Source organism: Glycine soja, chromosome 15 (assembly GCF_004193775.1).
Source record: "Glycine soja cultivar W05 chromosome 15, ASM419377v2, whole genome shotgun sequence".
Taxonomy (NCBI): Eukaryota; Viridiplantae; Streptophyta; class Magnoliopsida; order Fabales; family Fabaceae; genus Glycine; species Glycine soja.
The window spans coordinates 13829075-13851986 of record NC_041016.1 but is presented as its reverse complement, the minus strand read 5'-3'; the positions used below and the strand labels follow the sequence as shown (position 1 = coordinate 13851986).

Here is a 22912-nt window from a genome sequence, read left to right as displayed (position 1 = left end):
TTATCTTATCTTTTTTTATCTTCTATTTTTATCTTTAAATCTTTTATCTTTTCTTTTAAACCTTTACCTTATCTTCTATCTTTATTTTAAATTTATTATCTCTTGCTTGTAAATTGGGTTTGCATTAATCTAAGTACAAAAAAGTCCTTGTGGATTCGACATTCGGATTTCCAAGTACTTTACTACTTGTGGCAATTTGATGCACTTGCCAATGAGTTAACAAAGCCATTCCCCTCCAGAGATGCCTAAAACTCTTTAACCACTCTATTTCCCCCACCGGGAATATCCAACAAGGTCACTGCACCCCCCATGTACATACACAACATACAACGTATGAAACATGGGCACAATCAATGCACTAACCGTGGATAATTAAAGATTCTAAGCTATCCCCCTCCGAAGATGCTTAAAACTCTTTAACCACTCTATTTTCCCCACCAGGGATATCCAACAAGGTCACTGCACCCCCCATGTACATACACAACATATATCATCACAATGACATTTTCAACATCATCAACATCTCACCTCAATATCATTATCTACATCAACATTGCCTCATCTCATTTCAATGACATTATCAACAACATCAATGTTATAAAAAGATGGCTTTTACAATATCTCATTCTCAAGGGCTTTTCAAAGGAAGTGTAAAAACACCCTACTACAGTATCCAAAATACAAGAGACATTAAAAGAAACTCAAACTAACTAGGAGAAAGGCTTAGAAGTCAAGATTACCTCAAAGAAACTACGAAATTAAGAATTCTGGGAATTTTCTCCACTGAATCCTTGAGGAGGATTCTGAGGATTTTGCTCCAATTACAGGGTTCTTCTTGGTGTGGAGGTTTGGCGGCAAGCAACGGCAGCTCGTGATGGCCACCGGTGGTTGTGGGTGGTGGAGAAGAATGTGTTAGGGTTTGGGTGGGCGTTTAGAGAGGAGGAAAGTGAAAAATCGTGTTTTTCATGCTGAAGGACGTATTTATAATCTACAGATCTCGCTTAGCGAGCTCGTCTCGCTAAGAAGGAGTCCACTTTTCGCACTTAGCTCGACAATTCACGCTGAGCGCAGCTCCCTCTGCACTAAAGCTCGCTTACCACGCTAATTCTCTCTCAGCGCAATTCCCTCTCAGGTTGAAATTGCGCTTAGTGCACCCCTCATGCTTAACGAGACACGAAAAGTTGTTACTTTCAAAATACCAATGGTCAGACTGTGGATAAGTTTCTTAGGAACCACCAGACAAAATTTGAAGATGATCCAACGGTTAAAGAATCCGAGATTTTGATTTTATTGAAATAGGTTTAGGTAAAATTTAAAATCTCATAATTTCAACTTAACTCAACAAAACTCCACATAACTGAACATCCACATCAAGAAATTCTCACATGAATAATTCAAGTCATACCTCAACTCATTCAAGTCAACCATATAGTCAAATAATATGATAAGTACAATTAAACATTGATTTATAATTAATATTATTTCAGGGTATTACAGTGTGTGTGATTCATGTGTAATGTGATTAGCGATTGAAAAATGAATTTTAAAGATAAAGTGGTGAAGTGATATGGGATGTATTAAGTCGAGTTATGTTATAAATATTTCCATAATTTATTTTGATTACGTCTTGTTTATTTGTTTTGTTATTTTTTTTGTGTGATAACTCACCCACTGTGTGCTATTTGTGTTCGGATCTTGTGATGATCTTGAACCTTGTGTTTATGGGAGCATATGAATAGGCGGATGACTTTAAAGAACCTCGTGTCAGAGAACGTTGGGACATAATCCTCTGTTAGGATGTGACATTGGGGTTAAGTTTTTATTTTAATTGCATGATGTTATTTTATTTTATTTTACCTCACTGATTTAACAAAACATTTTTTTTGTTAACTTGACGGCCTTGTTTTGAGTCGAATATTTTTTTAATAAGTCTTATTTGGTAATAGTGAAGTGAATGTAAATCTTTTAGTCACGTGAATTTGTTGATCAATCTTTTTATATGTTTTATTTATTTATATGTACATCCAGGTAAAAGGTGTCACATATAGTGGGGAAGAAAGAGGTACCAAATAGCAACATAGTGGAATTCTATGATTCCCAATTTATTTGCTTTGTGAAGCTGAGAAACATTTAATAATGTATATAGTATTCATGGGGCATCATCACAAGCGTTAAACAAATAAATGCTCTCATATTATGGGAGACTTTGCTAGCGAAGTCTTCCCTTCTGTCTTGTGATATAAAGTGGACTCAATTCAGTATGTAAAAGTTGTCACTTCTCATAGCGTTCTATGTATATATCAATGCTTCGTGTCTGTTTCTTAAAATCAATGCATGTGTCCTTCAATCAATGCATCATGCATGTTTCTGAAGGAGTGTTGACCGGATTAGCTTGTGTAAAGGAAAACTGTTAGTTATTGCTGTTACAATTCTGTTATTGCAGTTTTACCTCTTGTTAAGTTTGTTGCAGTTTGTTGCAGTTCAATTCCTTATTATTGCAATGTATAAATACCCCTCTTGTAATCATTCATTGAATCAATGAAATCACTCTATTCTCTTCTATCTCATTCATGATCACAAATTCTAATATGGTATCCAGAGCCTTCTAACCATGGCTTCCAAAACTTTCTTCAATCCTTAAACGTTTCAAACTCCGATCTCGATCCAACTTGATTATGAGAATTTTCTAGTGTGGCAGCAACAGGTTCTTGCCACAATTCGAGGTTTGAAGCTCAATAAATATCTTCATGAAGAACACGTTCCAAAGAAATTTGAGTCCAAAGAATATGAAGAAGCTGGTACGATCAGTGAAGCTTTTCTCAATTTTGAACAACAGGATCAGTTACTCGTTGCCTGGCTCCTTGTATCGATGTCAGTACCAATCCTCACAAAGATGGTTGGTTTGGAGCAATCATGGTAGATTTGGAAAAGATTAGAAGTCTATTATGCGTCTCAGACTCATGTGAAGGTAAGAAAATTGAAGGTACAATTGCGTATGATTAAGAAAGATAAGTCAATTTCGGAATATTTGCTTACAATCAAGAAAATCGTAGATTCACTAGTTGCAATTGGTTCTACGATTTCTGATGATGATCATATAGAAGCGATTTTAGATGGCTTTCCTGAAGATTATGATTCTTTTGTTACTTCTGTTACATCGTGTTTAGATCCAGACACTGTTGACTACATTGAGGCACTTCTATTGGCTCTAGAAGAGCATTTTGAGAAACACAAGAAAGCTGATTCAAATCTGATTCTGGCTAATACTGTTTCTGGACCTAGTTATACTTCTGGTAGAGGAAGTGGAGATAAGTCAAATTCTAGAGGAGAATATAACAATCGTGGTGGTAGATCCAACTTTCATGGTGGTTACAATTCCAATCGAGGAGGAAGATACAACAATAGAAGAGGCAACGACAGATCGAACTGGGGACATAATTCAAATAATTCTTGGAATCAGAACAATAGACCACAATGTCAAATTTGTGGTAAGCTTGGACACTTAGCAATTGATTGCTGGAATAGGTTCAATCAGAATTTTCAAGGTCCTCCTCAAGAAAATCATAGTCAGTATCAACATGTCTCTCAATCTGATCAAGCATTCATGTCAACACCAACAACTGTTATGGATTCACTCTGGTATCCAGACAGCGGAGCAAGCCATCACATCAGCAATGATGAGAGCAACTTTTCTGTTAAGACTGATTACACAGGGAATGATCGAGTAAAAATTGGTAATGGTTCAGGTTTGATCATTAAGCATATTGGAAATTCTAAATTCTATGATTCTGAGTCACACAATCACTTTGTTATGAATCAGTTATTACATGTTCCATCTATTACAAAGAATCTTCTCAGTGTGTCACAATTTTGTCGAGATAATCAAGTATTTTTTGAATTTCATGCTAATAGTTGTAATGTCAAATAGGAACATACCAAGGAGACTCTTCTTCAAGGCAAGTTTAGCAAGGGTCTTTATGTTTTTCCCAACCTTTAGCATCAAAACCACATTTCTACTTTCCATTCTACAACAGATTCTTCATTCATAGTCTTGGAGCTTTGGCATTCAAGACTTGCTCATGCCTCTCTTAAAGCTGTTAGATAAGTACTTAGTCATTGTAGTATACCATGTAATTATTCAGCTACTTCTTTGCTTTGTTAATCATGCTGTATGGGGAAGGCACGTCAGCTTCCTTTCTTTACCTCTCAATATGTTTACGCTAGTCCTCTTGATCTTGTTTTCATAGATATTTGGGGTCCAGCTCCATTAAATTCTTCTAATGGATCAAGATATTACATAATATTTGTTGATGCATTCTCTAGATATACTTGGATGTATTTGCTTCAAAATAAATCTCAAGCATTTACTGCTTTCCTTCAATTTAAATCTCTTGCTGAAAAACAACTTGGCACAACTTTAAAAGCTTTACAATCTGATAATGCAAAAGAGTATTTCACCTTTACCCCTTATCTTACTGAACAAGGGATTCATCATAGATTGACTTGTCCATATACACATGAACAAAATGGTACACCTGAAAGAAAGCATAGACATTTGATAGAAACTGGTCTCACTCTGTTGGCTTCATCTTCTCTTCCTTCAACTTTTGGGGAGAGTCATTCAGCACTATAGCTACTATAATAAATTATCTTCCTTCACCTGCCCTTAACAATATAAGTCCTTTTGAAAAATTGTTTCATAAAAAGCCAGATTATAAGTTCTTGAGAGTGTTTGGATGTGCTTGTTATCCCCTGTTACGACCTTATAATAAACACAAACTTGACTTTCGGTCACACATGTGCCTATTCATTGGTTATAGTTCTCAGCACAAGGGTTATAAATGTCTCTCACCTTCTGGCAAATGCTACATTTCTAGACATGTCATCTTTCATGAGTCAGTTTTTTCCTTATAAACTTCCTGGCAGCCCTTTTGTTTCTGCCTCTTCCCCTCCTTCTTCCAATTCTACCTCCTCTAATCCTTTACTCGTTTTATCTCCTACTGCTCAGAATTTCCAAAATGCTAATGATACAACTGATTTATTACCTAACGCTTCTTTACAGTGTGATACTACTGATTCTTCTGTCGTAGCTGTTTCATCTCCCATTGCAGGTTCTATTCCTCAAAATACTCATCCCATGACAACTAGAGCCAAAGCTGGTGTTTTTAAACCAAAAACTTATGCTTCTTACAAGGAAGGAAGTTATGATCACACTGTTGAGCCACATACTGTAAAGGAATCAATGGCCAAGCCTGAATGCTCAAAGCTATGAAAGAGGAACATGATGCATTTATCTGAAATGATACATGGTCCTTAGTGGATCCACCTCTTGGTTGTAAGCCTATAGGCTGCAAATGGGTGTTTAAAAGAAAATTTAATGCTAATGGAAGTTTTCAAAGGCACAAGGCCAGGCTGGTAGCAAAAAGGTATCATCAAAGAGAGGGGTTTGATTTTAAAGAAACCTTTAGTCCAGTGATTAAGCCAGGAACGATTAGAATTGTTCTGTCCCTTGTGGTTTCTCAGCACTGGCCTATTCATCAAATGGATATCAACAATGCTTTTTTGCATGGAGTCCTTCAAGAAATTGTATATATGACTTAACCACCAAGCTTTGTTTCATCCGACAAACATAAAGTATGCAAATTGCTCCAGGCTCTTTATAGCTTGAAACAGACCCCTAAGTCTTGGTTTCACAAACTCAGTTTGACTTTGAGGTCCTTGGGATTTAATTCAGCCAAGAGTGATACTTCTCTTTTCATGCGATTTACACCTACCTCTAAAACCTCTGTGCTGGTGTATGTTGATGATATAATCATCACCAACTCTTCTTCTTTTGAAATCACCTCTCTTATTGCTCATCTTAACAACAAGTTTTCTTTGAAGGACTTAGGTCCTCTTCATTATTTTCTTGGCATTGAGGTTAAGCATTATTCTGATGGTGGTATTCTATTGTCTCAATCAAAATACATAAGAGATCTACTTCATAAAACCAATATGTTAGACTCTAAATCTCAGCCAACTCCCATGGTTTCTGGTTTAAAGCTTACTGCTGATGGTTTTTTTTTTCAGTTCAGGATCCTACTTACCATCGAAGCATTGTCGGAGCTCTTCAATACATCACTTTGACAAGGCCTAAAATTTCATTCTCTGTTAATAAGGTCTGCCAGTTTATGCATAGACCACAAGAACATTATTGGAAGGCAGTGAAATGGATTTGAAGATATCTCCAAGGTTCAATTACATATGGTTTGCACATCAAACCTTCACAACAGTTGCATATCATGGGTTTTTGTGACTCAGATTGAGGTTCAGACCCTGATGATAGAAAGACTACCACAGGTTACTGTGTATATCTTGGACCAAATCTTGTATCATGGTCTTTTAGGAAGCAAACTGTTGTTTCTCGAAGTAGCATTGAGACTGAGTATAGAGGACTTGTTGTTGTCGCTGCAGATATTTTATGGCTGCAGAATTTGCGCAAAGAGTTGCGTGTTCCAGTTGCATTGCCAAGAATTTATTGTGATAATTTAGGTGTTGTCCACCTTGCTGTGAATCCTGTCATGCACTCTCGCACAAAGCATTTTGAGTTTGATTTGCATTTTGTTCACGATAAAGTCTTATCGCACGAGCTTGTTGTTGTTCATCTGCCTGCTGAATTTCAGGTTGCTGATATTCTCACTAAAGCTGTTTCAAATCCTCAATTTACAATATTCAGATCCAAACTCAAGGTTTCATCCGCTTCCACCATGAGTTTGAAGGGGGGTGTAAAGGAAAACTATTAGTTATTGTTGTTACGATTCTGTTATTACAGTTTTACCTCTTGTTAAGTTTGTTGTAGTACAATTCCTTATCATTACAGTGTATGAATACCACTCTTGTAATCATTCATTGAATCAATGAAATCACTCTATTCTCTTCTATCTCATTCATGATCACAAATTCTAATAGCCTGTTGCAAAAGTGATTTAATTATTGACTAAAATATATTTTTATTTCATAATAAATATCTCTCTTTTTGTTGGTTGTTAGATATTTTTTTTTACATTATAAGTGCTTAATAAAATAATTTTTTTTTGGTATCATTTTCTTTTTAGTATTTAAAAATTAATAAATTTTATGTTTATTTCTTTGATAAAAAATATTTATTATTAATCTTTTTTAAAGGAAGTAATAAAAAAATATTAATAGATTATTAAAAAATTATAAAATTTAAGTTTTTATTAAGAATCACATGTCTTAAAATCCATATAAAAAAAATCTAGCAGCGCCGACTTTGTTTTACCATGGAGATATGGATTTGGAATTTTCATTTACAAATTTGAATTATAAATATAAAATCCGTTCGCTAAAGGAAGAGACTCCGCTATGTTAAAGGAAAAATAAAAATCAAATCCATCCATCTATCCATTTATAATTTATAAAAGCTGAAACATGCACTATAACGTCGTCACCTCATATTTTAAGAAAGTTCAAATTCTTTCATCTCATTTTTTTTGGTTAGGTGCCATACTCCTCACACTTCACCACTTGTTATATTCTCTATTGCATTAGTTAATTAGTTAATGGGTTCAATTTCTATTTAAATTATCATCACGTCGTCACCTCAAATTTTAAGAAAGCTCAACAAATTTTTCCATGTCATCTTTTTTTGCTTACACGACATGCTTGTCACATTTCACCTGTTGTTATATCCTCTTTACTGCATTAGTTAATTAGTTAATGGGTTCAATTTGTACTATAAGCTAAAATTGTTCCCACTTCAGCCATAAAGTGCTCCATCCTCAATTTTCTTGTCAGGAAGAGCTCATGTAGAAACTTCACAGCTAGAATGGTTCCATCACTGAATATTCCCTTAATAGACATTTCCAACACTTCTTGACCCTAACAAGTACGAATAGTTATCTGTTGCAATTCTTAGATGTTGATCAGTAAGCCTTATTGGCTTCTCCTTTCCCATCTCGTTCAGAAATTTACCCATGCAGTGAGAGCCATAAATTCTGAATCTAGACTAGCATTACCAAGTATTCCTGGGTATTATCAAAATACATAATAACACAAAAAAGGAAACATGCAATATGTTAGCACTATTTAGTAAGAACTTGAATCTTGATCACTGAACCAAATTAGAACGGAAGATGAATTCAAACTAGAAGAGTTCTTTGATTAAAATTATTAGAGATATAGATTAGTTTAGTTGATTACAAGTTAATTATTAAGACTTGATGTATTCATGTAAAATTTGATTTGCTCATTTTGAGCATTATACAAAGTAATACTTAGTTCCTCTTTTATCTTCCTTTTTATCTCTCTACTTTTATCATAGTACCAGAGCTATGAATTCATTCTAATTTTTTCTTTCTTCTCTAATGCACTTATCTTTTTCCTCTTTGTCAAAGTGAAACTTCAATATCAAATTTATGATTTCTCTCATCACTACAACACTAGTAATAGCTCCGTATTCTTCAAAAAAAAAATCTCTTCAAGTCAACCTCAGTCATTGAATCCTACAAATTCTTCACTCTTAAACTGTACAAAATCATGGCCTTTAGACTGGCCAAAAGCATCTGTGGCAATCGTGCAAGATAGAATATTCCCAAAAGCCAAAAATGTATCGTACAAAGCCTTATGATCGATCGTCTTGTCCAAATTCTTTATGAAAACATTAGTTGCGCCACTCTTCTGAGCACATTATCCTAATGATTTTGCCATTCAACGGAGTGAAATTCAGCATATCAATTGCTTTCGCAGCATCATGAGAGTTGCTGAAATTGACGTAGTCGTAACCAAGGGATTGTTGGGTGGCCACGTCCCTGGAAATTCGAACGGAAACGAGTTAGGAAACCCGGTTGAAGAGATGGAATCCATAACAACAAGGATGATAACCTTACTGTAATACCAACAATTTGCATAGCCAGAGTAAGTTTCTCCATGTCTAACAATGTCCAATTTTTTTTCTACAAGGTGTTTGATTAAATGTTTCTGAAGATTTTGGCTCATTGTTTCAGCCTTTTAGGCTTGATTTGATGATTTTAAGCTTCTTTCCATGGTGGTTAAACATTCTTTTAGCTTCTGTCATGAATGGTTAAGTATTGGTTGTTGTTGGTTCACAAAGTGTTTGTGAAAAGTTTTCATTGAAGACAAATTTTGTAATTCTTCTATTTGTTGATGTAAGCTTATGTCTATGGTGATTAAGCATTGTTTAAGCTTTTGTCATGGATGGTTAAACATTAAATTGTTTTTTTGCTTCTATCTTGAGTGGGTAAGTATTGATTTAACTTCTGCTCTTGATGATTAAACATTGTTGCTTCTGTCAAGTGATTAAACTTTGAGGTATAGTTTCTTGTTGATTTAGCTTCCTAACAATAGATATATGAACCTCTTAATGAATTGTTTTGCCCTTAAATAGAGTCACCTTTGTTCATTGTAAAATTACTTAAGAAAATAAATTTATAATCCTAACAATACGTAGGAACCTCATCACAATGACTACCTACTTTGACATTATTTACAATAGAGTCACTTATAATACAAAACTTGTCTTCTAATATTCTATAATTTTTTTTTACAATTATCATATTTCATAATTATCAATTAAAGAAGAAGCTTCTCTATCACTACTAACCTACAAACAGATCATTTGATCTCGTGTGTATATATATATATAAAGTAAAAGAGAGAAAAAAGTTATTTATTTTACACTATGTTATTTAATTATAATCTATCATATTTATTGATTTTTATAATAATTATCTTCAAATCATACTAATAACAATAATTATATAAAATTATTTTACAGTAATTCACCATTAAACTGTAAAGTAAAACTATAACTGAGAATCAATTATAATCATAAATGCATAATGAAATAACTTTAGAATTTAAAGAACTTAGACGAAGAAAAAAAGACAAAGAAGCAATGCGTTTAAAGGATAATGAAGGCGGTTCGAAACTGACTCATGATGCAAATTGTAACAATATATTAAATTAACTCAGTTCATTAATTTATAACTTTCCATTTTAAACACACATTACGGTTCCAAACAGGCTTTTAATGAACATAATCAAAATTGTAACAAATAGAATCAAACCAATCTTCAATTTATAACTTCCCCTTTTATACATACTTTAATTTCACGATATAAAATACTGTAACAAACCATCACCATCAACCTCAACTGAAAATCTTCTCCATCATTTGCCAACCTCCTACAAAAAAATCATATATAACCAAAGCAATAGCAGCAACCATGGCCAAGGGAGGTTGCTCATTATATACCATTCTCTTCCTCTTATTCACATTAGGTAATTTTGTAACACACTAGTACCAATCTACAGTAGTGCTTATAAGTTATAACAACATTGTGCATATGCAGAACTAGTCAGTACTTATTGATTACGGAGTCTATCATGCGTAAGTTAAACTTTTTTTTTTTCATCGTGCAAAGTTTTATCGACAGTGGGATTTACTATTACAAAAATGTATGGATGGTATTCTTTCCTTGCAAAATGCAAATCCGACGGTCATAAAACTTTAACACCACGCAAAAGATTTAAACGTACGCACAACAAACTCCGTACTTATTTATAGGATAAAATATGCTTGTGATTTATAATAAATATTCAAATTTTATATTTACTTTTTAATAATTTATTTTTTTATTTTGGTTCCAAGATAAAACAATTTTTTTTTGTTTTTAATCATTAATACTTTTTTTAGTCCATGATAAATTGACGAATTTTATGTTTAAAAAGACTAATAATAAATAAAAGATTTTATCATAACACAAAACAAAAAATTTATTAATTTATCATGGTCTAAAAAAAGTTAATGATAAAAAACAAAAATTTTATTTTATCATGGAGTCAAAACCAAAAAAAACTTATTAGAAAAAAATATATAAAATTCAAATATTTATTAGAAATTATAAACTATTTAGACCTATATATATATATATGATAGTACTATAAAATTTGCATCATGGTTATTGTCACAGGAGCTCTGATGGCTATGGTGGTTGGTGACAGGTGTAATGAAGATTTGGGGGTTTGCCATGCCGAACATGCTTGTAAGGCAAAGTGCACTAAAATTCATCGAGGTGGACAAGGGATTTGTGAGAACAATGGTTCGGCCAAGAATCATTGTTTGTGTTATCATGATTGCGAAATATGTCAAGTAGGTTTGAATGGTTTAGGAGACTGCAATGAGACTCAATGCAATTCTGATTGTGCAATCAAGTTCCCAGGCAAAGGAGCAACTGGATATTGTTTTAGCATACCAGAGACCAACTATATTAATTGTTATTGTAGGTACAATTGTTAGTCTAAGTTTTTGCCTCCAAAAGGGAAAACCTTTTTGGGATACATGTATTTAGTTGATGATGATCGTTGCAGATCAGATAATAAAATGTTATATATATAAATTAAACATTTATTGGATAATAAGACTATATATATAATCCATCTTTCAATCATTGCATGCTACATGGGACAGTTAATTAGAAAATATGGTCAGTGAGACTTGAAAATTACAAGCCAACATAGACCATAATAAGCAATTGATATATATAAACATAAATCTTACTAACAAAAAGAAATTAAAAATGAATAAAGGATTAGAAGAATGCAATGATTTATCATCTATAAAAGCATAAAAATAGTGATTCTAGATTTTGGAAGGATGAAATGTAAGGTGAGACAAACTGCCCTTCCTTTTGCAAAGATGGAAACGAAGAGACAAAATCACCTTCTATCATCCCTAGTTCAAATCCTGCTACCAATACTTTGTAAATTATTTCTCTAATTTTTGCATGCCATTATGTCAGTATAATTACTTCACCTTAAATAAGCTTTTCTTTTGATACAAAAGTTTACATAACCTTAATTACTTCTCATGTATATAAATGTGCACCTTAATTACATCACTTTTCATGTAAAAGCTCTCTCAAGCAGTTTGCTGACAATTAGTTCCTTTTTCTTTCTCAGCTTTGTGTTCCCTCCATGTTGTTGCCTGAGCATGAGCCTGATTATATGCCTGTTTGTTTGGATCTCATTTGGGTGCTGGTTTGAGTTGTGGTGATGGATTCCCAAGTGGTTGTCCTCGGTGGTGGCGTCATCTCCAAGAAATTCCTTCCCCTCGTATCACAGGAGCTTCCAAATGCTCTACTTTTGGTGGCGAATCGTCTCGTTATCTCTGATGTTCATGAGTATTAGGAGCTTAGAGACCTTAAAGATGTCATTGCGGTGTTGAGTCTTGAAGCTCTCAGCACCAGCCGAAAGGGAAAAGCTTCAATCTCTGTATCAATGATTCCACATATGAAGATTTTAGTATTGTGTTTTGGGTTTGGTACCCTTTGTTGGCTTCTTGCTGGAGGAGAGGGCTTTGCTTGTTGCTGCTAGTTTTTCTGTTACTGGGATACGACATTGTTGAGTTCTGTTTGAACCATTTCGAGTGGTAGTGATTGGTTTGAGAATCAGACTTCTGAAGTGCTCTGCTTGGATGGATTGGTTTTTGAACATATGTGATGAAGTTCCTCATTGTTATTGTTGGCACGTGGATTCTGTCAATAGTGGGTAGTTGTGTGGTGGTGATGGTGCTTCTGTGAATGGAGGATTTTGTGTTGGTACAGAATCTAGTAGACATGGATATTGCATTCCATGTTTTTGGAAGCAATTATCATTAGAATGACTTTTGTTGGCCTGTTCTTTCTTTTGTTTGCTTCCTGCTACAATGGTTTCGGTCTCTTTTTTTGTTGTTGATGATGATCCAATATTTGCTTCTGCCTTTTGTGCTTAAGAATTGATGACGTGAGCTTCTGGTTTTGGTGGTTAAGAATTGAAGTTGACTTGTTTTGCTTCTGTTTTGAGAGGTTAAGCCTCATGTGTAGCTTTTTCTCTTGATATTTAAGCATTTGTTGCTTCTGACTGACATGGCGATTAATGCGTTGATCATTGTTTTTCTTGCTTCTGCCAAGTAGTTAAGCTTATAGTGTAGCTTTTGCTTGGTGGTTGGGTTGTAACCTCAAATTGGCATTGCATTGCTTTGCTTTGATGTATTGTATTGTTAATTTCTTTTAACATTATATATAAGCTGAGTAGATCGCTTGATGTAACCATGCTTCTGATTTCAATCAAACTCAGTTGACTGATTTTCCTCACTCCCTCCTCTCTTGGTTCAACCATGTATATTAACACTAACCCAAAAACTAAAGGGAAATAAATTTTCAGTGACTTATTTGAAATATAAAGATGCAATTCACTTGGTAGACATATCATAGATGACCCCATGAGAAATCAAATGAAAAATAAAAAGTACAAGGTTGCCACATTTTCTACAACTTATAGTGATTGATCTTTTTTTCAATCATTGAATAAAGTTTAGGCAGAGGCTAATTCAATCTCGTACTTGGTCATAACAGGCGTGGCAACTACGTGGACAGATTTGGCTACCAACTCCGAAGAGTCGGAACAAATACTTGTATCGGTATTGGTCTGCGATGCTTGGACCGGATCAGTGGGAGGAGGAGTCCAATCAATCAGGTGTTGAAATGGGTTCAGAGGTTTTGGAACTTCAACAGAACCTTCCAACATTTTCACCACAACACTCATTATAGGTCTTGCTTCTGGCTTATACTGAACACATGACAGAGCTACCTTAACAATTCTTTCTGCAATCTCCCTATTTTGATCCTCTATCCCACAGGCACTTATCAAATCCTCCACATTTTCGGCATCAAATCTTTCCCAAACCCACATTGGAAACCACACCTGACTTTCTGGAAGGTTAATGTTATGGTTTCTTCTCCTGCCAATGATTTCAAATAGCAGCATGCCGAAGCTGTAAACGTCACACTTGTGAGTTACAGGAAATGGCAACCAAAGCTCAGGTGCGGCATAACCAGGAGTCCCCCTGCCCCCAGTCATGCTTATATGAGTATTGTCCCTGTTGCAAAGCTTGGCCAAACCAAAATCAGCAACTTTAGGACAGAAGTTTCTGTCCAAGAGAATATTTCCCGGTTTAATGTCGTAGTGGATTATTCTCTGTTGGCACTCTTCATGTAAGTAAGCAATGCCTCTCGCAGTACCAACTGCGATCTCATGAAGCTTTTCGAATGATAAGGTTGTGTTTTCGTGAAACAGGTACTTCTCGAGTGCACCATTCACCATGTACTCGTAAACCAGTGCTCTCAAGTGTCTTTCGAAGCAAAACCCATATAGACGAACTAGATTAAAATGATGGACTTTTCCAATGGTACCCACTTCTGCCATAAACTGCTCATCAATTCTCTTGTCAGAACTCCCACGTAGAACTTTCACGGCTACGATGGTTCCGTTGCTGAAACTTCCTTTATAAACAACTCCAAAACCTCCTGACCCCAAAAGAAAAGAGTAGTTATCAGTAGCAATCCTTAGCTGCTGATCAGTGAACCTTATTGGCTTCTCCCTTTCCATGTCATTCAGAAATTTATCCATTGTGAGTGTCATAAATTGTTTGTCTGTTGCTTCTTTAAGCGACGATTTTGAATAATGAATAACCTGAAATCTTTTCATGCATTTGGGCACTAACCAAATGAAAAGACCTATCTTCACAAGAATCACAACTGCATTAAGATCATTAGAACATTCAGTCAGAACAAAAATATAACCAACAAATCAACACATAACAAACAAATAAAAACAAAGAATATAAAAGTTTAAATTCCACCTATGACAACAGCAATTACAATTCCTTCAGACCCAGAATTGTTGGAATTGCCAGACCCGGAACGGTCACCTATCCCGCTGTAGGTGGTGGTGGACATTGGACTATATATTGGAATTCAAAACACTGCAATTGATAGTTAGGAACAAACTGCAATTATGTAGTTTGCAGTTTATTTATTGTGTTACTCACAAGACCACAATGTGCCTCAGAACGCGTTTTTGTTTTATGGCGAATTTCATAGTTATTTCAGAAATTAATTTCCCATACAAAAGGTTTGAAAATTATGTGCTCACTAAATTAAATGATTGTTAAAGTTATGGCAGTAGTGAAGTCTTCCCTTTTTGTCTTTTCATAGTGTGTGGATAGACTATTAGACCTCTCTGTCCTCTAATTCTACCCATAGAAACTTCACCTTAACACGCGTTTTTGTTCAACTTTATAGAAATTTCACAAAAATGATACGAAGACTAGGAGAAATCGATCAGAAGATAGTTTCAACTAGAGTGATAAATTATAGTGGCACTCTATTGATTGAATTTTGTGTATTGGGTTATGTCTTCCTTTTTTATACTCTCGTATCCACTACTATAAAAAATTACAGTTTGAATTTATTCTACAACACCATTCTTGGATTTAGGTTTTCAAATATCAGTAATAATTTATACCATCTTGTTGGATAAAAAAAAATATTTTGTCGTGTATAATTCTTGTTGAAATTGTTAGACATCACCAATGGGAGTTGGGTCTAGTAAAAGGTGTTACTTTTGCTCAGTAATAATTTATACCATCTTGTTGGATAAAAAAAAATATTTTGTCGTGTATAATTCTTGTTGAAATTGTTAGACATCACCAATGGGAGTTGGGTCTAGTAAAAGGTGTTACTTTTGCCTGATGTGTTATCAAAGTTTGAATTTTCATTAGGAGAGATGATTATATTTAGTTTTCAACCGTGTTTTAAATAGAAGTGTGTCACAAAAATGAGGCCTATGCGAAACCAAAAAAAAATTGTTACACTTTAACTATAACATTATATACAAAATTAAATATATTTTTAGTCCCTTAAATTTAAGTTATTTTTTTGGGAAAAATATTAGCAAAAGATAGTTGAAATTGTGGGAGTAGCAAAATGTTTTTTTTCATGTTTCATAGCGAGGACAAATTAAATCTTTCCGTACTCTTACCCCACCCGTTTGATTGTTGCATGAAGATATTGACCCAAACACGCGGAATTGCTAAATTTCATAGAAATTTCACCAAAAAGACACTTAAGCTACGAGAAATCTATCAGAAGAAGTTTCAACTACAGTGATAAATAGAAGTGGCACTTCATCAATTGAACTTTGTGTATCTGGTTATGTCTTCTTTTTCTTTTTCACTCTCGTATTCACTACTAAATTACTAACAAAAAGTGATTATAGTTTGATTTATTCTCCAACCCCATTCTTTGGACTTATTTAAGTTTTCAAATTAGATCAGTAATAATCATGCCTTTTTAATTTAAAATAAATCTATGAACAAAGCAATCTTTTTTCATTACCCCATGCAGAAACGACACTACTAAAAAATCACTTTTTACAACGTTGATTTTACGTCTGTTGATAAAAGACCAACTTAGAAAGAAACATAGTGATATTTTTATAAATAAATACAACATCTTTACGACGGTTTGCGAAAATCATCTTAGAAGTCAATCTTTTTAAGATGATTTTTACAAAACCATCTTAGAATATTTTAATTAAATAAAAACAAGTGTGCTTGTTCGATTTCCCGTCTCACTCAACACTAATGCGCCTATTCGAAACCCTAAGACAATCTCCCTTCCCCCAAACTCCCCGACTTCCCTTCCCCTCTCACACTCATCGACTTCCCTTCCCCTCTCAACAGCTACATGAACTTCATCCACAACGAGGACGACACCATCGAGGACCTCGCCTACAACATCAAGGAGAAGCTCCACCACATAAAAGGCCATCGGCGAGGTTGTTAACTCTTTGACAAGTGTACCAAATCGTTACAAGTAGTAAAGTTATCGGAAGTCCGAGTGTCGAATCCACAGGGACTTTGTTTGTACTTAGATTAATGCAAACCCAATTTAAAAGCAAGAGATAAGAATTTAAAATGAAAGATAAAGAAAGATAGAAGATAAGGTAAATAAAAGATAAGATATTTAAAGATAAACTTCGAAGATAAAAGAAAGAGATAAAAGATTGAAAGATCAAAATAAAATATTTAAATTGCGATAAAGATAACTACCTCTACGAAAATAAAATCTAAATCTACTAAATCTAAATACTTACTCCTAAAACCCAACAGTAAAATAAGGAATAACTACTTCTAAGAAAACCAACAATAAAAATAGGGAATAAAATCTATGTATTAGAATCGATAAAACCTAACAAGTCTAATCAGCCTGGATATATGGGTTCAGGATTTGTCTGTTATCAATACCAGTGAACTAATTCTGCCCCACATCTATCCATCTACTTGCCCCTGATGCCTCATGATGACAAGCCTACCTTAATTACTTATCTTCCAAATGTCCTTTGCGAAGACTCAATAACTAAGATGCATTAGGATTACATTCTAGATGTTTGCTAAAGCATGGGCATTGGGGCATTAAGTCATGCTAACCCAATAATTTCTTTCTTGTATTGTTCTATTAAGCGTTACCCTCTCCCGAGTGGCCTAACCCTTAAAACAGATTCACGCATTCATTTTTTATCCCTAATTAGGTTTTACCCTCTCCTGAGTGGCCTAAAGACTAACAGAAAACAAAGTCCGAGATGCAGAATAAGCAAGAAAGAAAAGCAGATAAAAGAACCTCGAAGGAAACCCCTCTAAAGGATAACCCGATAATTTCTTCCTTTTAGTGTTCTCTTAAGCGTTACCTTCTCCCGAGTGGCCTAACCCTTAAAACAGATTCAAGTATTCATTCCTTACCCCTAATTAGGCTTTAATTACCCTCTTCCGAGTGGATTAAACCCTAACAGAAAGTAAGTTCCGAGATACAGGATGTAAAAAGAAAGAACGGTAAATAAATAAAAGAACCTGGAGGGAATTCCTCTTTTTATTGATAACTCTTGAAATGCTCCATAGATCAATGGCTTTTTAGGCCTGGCAGGCCCTAGCTAGGGGGTTTAGCCTCTCATAGTCATGAGGGCTTTACAATGAGAAGGGGGGTGGAAGAAAGAAAGGGAGTAAATGAAACCCCTAGGAGAGGGGGTTCTATGGTGGTGTGTCCTGTCCCTTGGACTGGTTCTCTATTTATAGCTGCTGAAGTGGGCTTTGGGCCTTCGTAGGCGCGCTTAGCGCGACACCCTGCGCTTAGCGCGTGTACTTCCTGGCCCGCTTAGCCCGTGACGCGCGCTCAGCGCGCGTATTGGGTTGGGCCTTCTTCAAATTTTATTCTTTTCTTCAATTTTTCTACCCTTTTTGCTTGTTACACCTCCAATTTTTATATCTGCACCCAAAAATTCAATTTAATTAATTTTTTAACTTTTAATCACAAATAACTGTTAAATAATTTAATTTCAGGCCAATATTTGACTAATTTTCTACTATCAAAATACAATTATTTAGCAGTTATCAGAGGTTGAACTCGAGGTGGAGCCCAAGCGGCTCTGGTCCCTGCCCTTGCTGAAAGAGACGCTAGAGAAGGAGAAGGAGGTACTGGAGGAGGAGGCGTTATCGTCATGGATCGAGCAGGCGGAGATGGTTCTGGAGGAGAAGGAGAAGCATATGGAGGCAAAGGAAGAGAAGATGAAGCGAATCTACGAGGAGAACAAGGAGCTGAAATGGCATGTGGAGGCGCAAACGTAAGTGCTATCTTTCAATTTTCTCCTTGATTGTATACTGTGTGGTTTAGTCTTGTAGTGTCTAATTTATTGATGTATTGTAGTCCTTTTTCTTCTTCTTCCTTTTTTTGTTTGTTTTTTCTATCCATGTCAATTGTCAAATAAGCAACCTCTCCATCTTGTCCTATATAATAAATGTGAAGCTTACAAGCATTATTCATCTTTATATTTTTTCTTAAAAAAGTTCTCAATGTTTGATTTTGTATTCTGTATCAATACTTGTGCTCAATGATGTTCACAAACTCTCTAAAGAAGCCCAACATTCTCTCCGTAGAACCATGGAGAAATATAGTGCTTATTGCAAATTGATTCTATGTTGCAATAGTTCTTCTAGAGTTATAGAAGCAATCCAAGGAATGGCATATAATTGCAAATAGCATTTCAGTACTTGTTGCCTTCCATGATTTAATGTAATTGCAAATAGTTTTCAAGCATGTTCTAAAGTTTGGATATAGTGTACAAAATGCAATGACAGAATGACAATAGGGATTGACATGATGCAATGTTTTTCCTATAAAGTCCGTGAGTGGTGTTTTCATTATTGAAATGTGGTAATCAAATCTGATTGTTGACTGAACTTAAGGGAAATACATTTACATTGTCAACTTGTCATGCTCATATCACTGTCAATGTCATTCTCTTATAAACATTCTTGTATGCAGAGTTAGGTTTAAATTAAGTTGAATTCCTTGTGCTTCTCAGTCTCTTAGTGGTAAATTTTTCCTTGGAAACAAATATATTATTTTTTAGCTCTTTTAACTGTGAAGAAAAATACTATAGAGAAAGGATTAAGAATTTTTTTAGGGATTGAAAGGCTTCGTGTTTGTTTTAGATATTATATTTGGTGCTTGTGTTTTATAAATCAATTCCCTTCATTCTTTCAGAGAAAGAGAATTTGTGCTTGTATGGCTTTCTCAATGAGCAGTGGGAAGTAAATTTACCTGCTGAAGAAGTACCACCAGAGCATCCTGAGCCTGTGTTGGGCATTAACTTTGCTAGGGATGGCATGCAAGAAAAAGACTTTAGACTGGCTATCTTTAGTTGATGTTCATAGTGATGCATGGTTACTTGTTATTGCATTCTATTTTGGAGCCAGATTTGGGTTTGACAAAGTTGACAGGTATTTCATACTCTGACCATACTTTTTATTTGAAGTTAACTTAAGTTGGTGGAAAATCACAAAGCATTTGAATCCTGCTTGTTTGATTTATCTATCTCAGTGGTTTAGTTCTTTTCTTCACGTGTCTCATTCACTCATGATTTGAATATGTAATGTAGGAAATGGATTTTCAACATGATCAATGAATTGCCAACAATATTTAAAGTTGTTACTGGTTCAACAAATAAGCAAGTTAAGGAGAAGTCTTCAGTTTCAAACCACAGTGGTAGCAAGTCTAAATCCAACTCTAAGGTAGTAATAATATCTTCTCACTCCTGTGCATGACATATAAATATATTTATTAATTTCCAACGTTTTGTGTTCCTTACATGTATAAATGATCTATTTTGATTTTGGACTCATAATTGCTACCACCCTCATTCCTGTAAGAAATGGGGAGATGAAAAGGGCGTTAAAGTATTTGAACTCTAAGCATGCTATCATGGTTTTGTAATAGTTGTTTTGAATTCTAATCTAGATTTTGGGAATTTCATTGCCTGATTTTCTGGATGTGGTAGTGGTACAACATTGATGTTTTCAAAGTATGTTGAAGTCATGGTTTAAATGAAATGGCATTGTAACTGTAGTTCTGTAAATCTATGCAAATCTGGCCCATATTATGCATGGTGTCAATGTGTCATCATATTGTGGATTAGCTATAATTAGGTTGTCTGTCACTTAATCTATTTTTATTTTCACTTTTTGTTCCTTGTTGCTTTTAAGGGTATGCCAAAGGCATTTCAAAAGTTGTACCTTCACCTCAAGCAAAGCATATATGTGTTGTCTTGAATAGAAGTTTATGAACTTTTATTTTGATATTTCATGACAGGAGTTTTGTGAATAGGAAACCTATGACTGAGCAGTGTGTAACTGAGATTATGACTTCTTTGAAGGGTCAAGTATCTAAGCAAGTTTATTTCCACACTTTTTCATTCTTCAAGAATATAGACCTTGTAATTTTAAAGGAATAATTCTATCTTTTTCCTAACAAAATTCTCCTAATTCATTAAAAGAAAATATTAATGATCGGGTGCATTTGAAGTTTTGAAGAAAGTGAATGCTATTACATTGTTGTTGAATACTTACTGCTTTGAATAATTAGGAATATTTGTTAGGAAGACATAGCATTTTTATTGAAAATAGCTCATATTCAAGAAGTTAATAAAATTTGGAAAATGGACAAAACAAGAGAAATATAAAGGTGTTTTGGATTATTTTTTTTAAGAAAAACAAAGACTAATGTAAAGTTGATTTAAAAAAGTTTTAGAGAAAAAGTTGTTTCCCCTTTTCTTCTTAGTTATTCTCTTCCCGTGGAAAGTCCTTAGTGGCTACAACCCAGTTGTTCTTTAACTTTCTATTAAAAATATATAACTATTTTATTAATTTTATAATTCAATTATTTAGTTTCTATGTAACTCTTGGTCTTCTTCTAAAAAATGTAATTGTTGCTCTTATCAAGGAAACTCTTATGTTACCGAGAAAAGAAATAGACCATTTTACTTTTTAATTGATACACATAAATACATGTTGGTCTTATTAAAAACCAACTCTTATAAAAAAAATTGTTCTTTCATCTCAAAAGGATACTGCAATTTTCATCTTTGTTTCTAACATACATTCTCTAGTTTCATCTTCTTCTTCCTTCTCTACATTTTTCCTGGGTTCATAACTTCAACAAATTTAGTGGTAAATTAGTGCAAAGCGAATTGGTATGGACGATCCAATAACTTTGAGAAGGTTGTGGGTAAGTTTGTTGATTTATTTTTCTTTTACATTTACAACATGTTGTCTACTTTCTCTCCTTTTTTTTGGCTTTTAATAGGTGAAGACAAGCTGACATTGATTCATCTACCTATAGCTTAACTTTCTTTTTCCTTTTTTGTACTTGGTTCAAATTTCTTCTAAGCTAAATACCGTCTTAGAATGACATTATTCTAAGACAGTTTTTAGTTAAGATTCGTCTTAGAAGAGTATCTTTTTCTAAGATAATTTTTATGGAATCGTTGTGGAAAGTCTTGACTTTTCACAACATTTTATTCAGAGATTGTTCAAAATATCTTTGAAAGGTATTTTTCTAAGACAATTATCAACTAAAAACTATCTTAGAATAATGTCTTTCTAAGACGGTTTTCACTTTAGAACCATCTTAAAAGAGCATTATTCTAAGACGGTTTATAGTTAAGATTCGTTTTAGAAGAATACCTTTTTCTAAGGCGATATTTATGGAACCGTCATGAAAAGTCTTGACTTTCCACGATGTTGGATTCAGATTATTCAAAATCATCTTTGAATATGTCTTAAAACCATTGTTGTATAGTATTTTTCCACTAGTGCGAGAATCACTCTATAATAATTTTTGTCTGGCTAAGGCTAAGGTTACCAATATTGTTAACACTATGATTACAACACGGGTTCTTGCAATAGTTGGGAATCACACTTGTCTCATATTACTTTGAAATATCCATTGACCTAGAGTATGTTTACTGGTCAATTCTATTTTGGAATCTTAAGCTACTTTTTCATGAGTCTCATAGTACCACATCATTTTGAAGGTCTCTTTAAATTTTTTCTTTTGTGGTAGATTTCATTTTGAAATCTTAGATCACTTTTAGTAGGTCACACTTTTTAATATTTTATTTAAATTTTTTGAAATAAATTTAGTAATTAATTATATAAATTGTAATTATTAAACAACTAAGAATAAATTTAATTTACTAATATTAACAAATAAAAAAATAATCTAAATTTTTAGTAAGAGTAAAAGTTATTAAACTGACGAAAAGTACATAACACCTAATTTCACAACGATTAATTTTCTAACAGTTAATTTTATAACAACTAGTAGCACAACTTCTACTCTTAAAATGACTAGTTAAATAATAAAAAATAATAATTAACATAAAAATTTCAACATTAACAGTAATTAAAACAAAGTTCAACACTAAACTATTTCCAATTCAGTCTCTTCATAGTTTAGGCATAATTTCACCCTTATATCTTTCTAACTTTGCCTTTTGTGTGATAAACCTATCCATTAGGTATGACCTAATCCACTTAAACATTGTAATTATTGGTTTGTCTCTAGCCACCAAGATGGTGCTATTGAAAGACTCACTCAAATTATTCAACAGCAAATCACATTTAGGATAATGATAAAATGCATGCTTACACCATGCATTTTTTTAGAACAGTAGTCAT

At 33.9% G+C, this 22912-nt stretch overlaps 1 protein-coding gene and 1 pseudogene across 1 annotated transcript; one reads left to right on the top strand and one right to left on the bottom strand.

The window, feature by feature from the left end:
• Positions 1–13203: 13203 nt before the first annotated feature.
• LOC114388260 (G-type lectin S-receptor-like serine/threonine-protein kinase At1g34300) lies at positions 13204–14936 on the bottom strand. Its single transcript, XM_028348665.1, has 2 exons — positions 14702–14936; positions 13204–14597 (listed from the first exon to the last, which is right to left on the bottom strand). Exons 1-2 carry the CDS (start codon positions 14796–14798, stop codon positions 13375–13377), a joined length of 1320 nt encoding a protein of 439 aa, XP_028204466.1. The 5' UTR covers positions 14799–14936; the 3' UTR covers positions 13204–13374.
• A 3457-nt stretch (positions 14937–18393) lies between these two features.
• On the top strand, positions 18394–20246 carry LOC114385848 (annotated as a pseudogene).
• The last annotated feature ends 2666 nt before the right edge of the window (positions 20247–22912 follow it).

What these genes read in the sequence shown, in the direction of transcription:
- LOC114388260 (XM_028348665.1), bottom strand. Translation starts at nt 14,798, where the DNA reads ATGTCCACCACCACCTACAGCGGGATAGGTGACCGTTCCGGGTCTGGC. An exon ending in TGTAATTGCTGTTGTCATAG is followed by an intron (nt 14,598 to 14,701) that starts GTGGAATTTAAA and finishes ATCTTAATGCAG; the next exon opens with TTGTGATTCTTGTGAAGATA.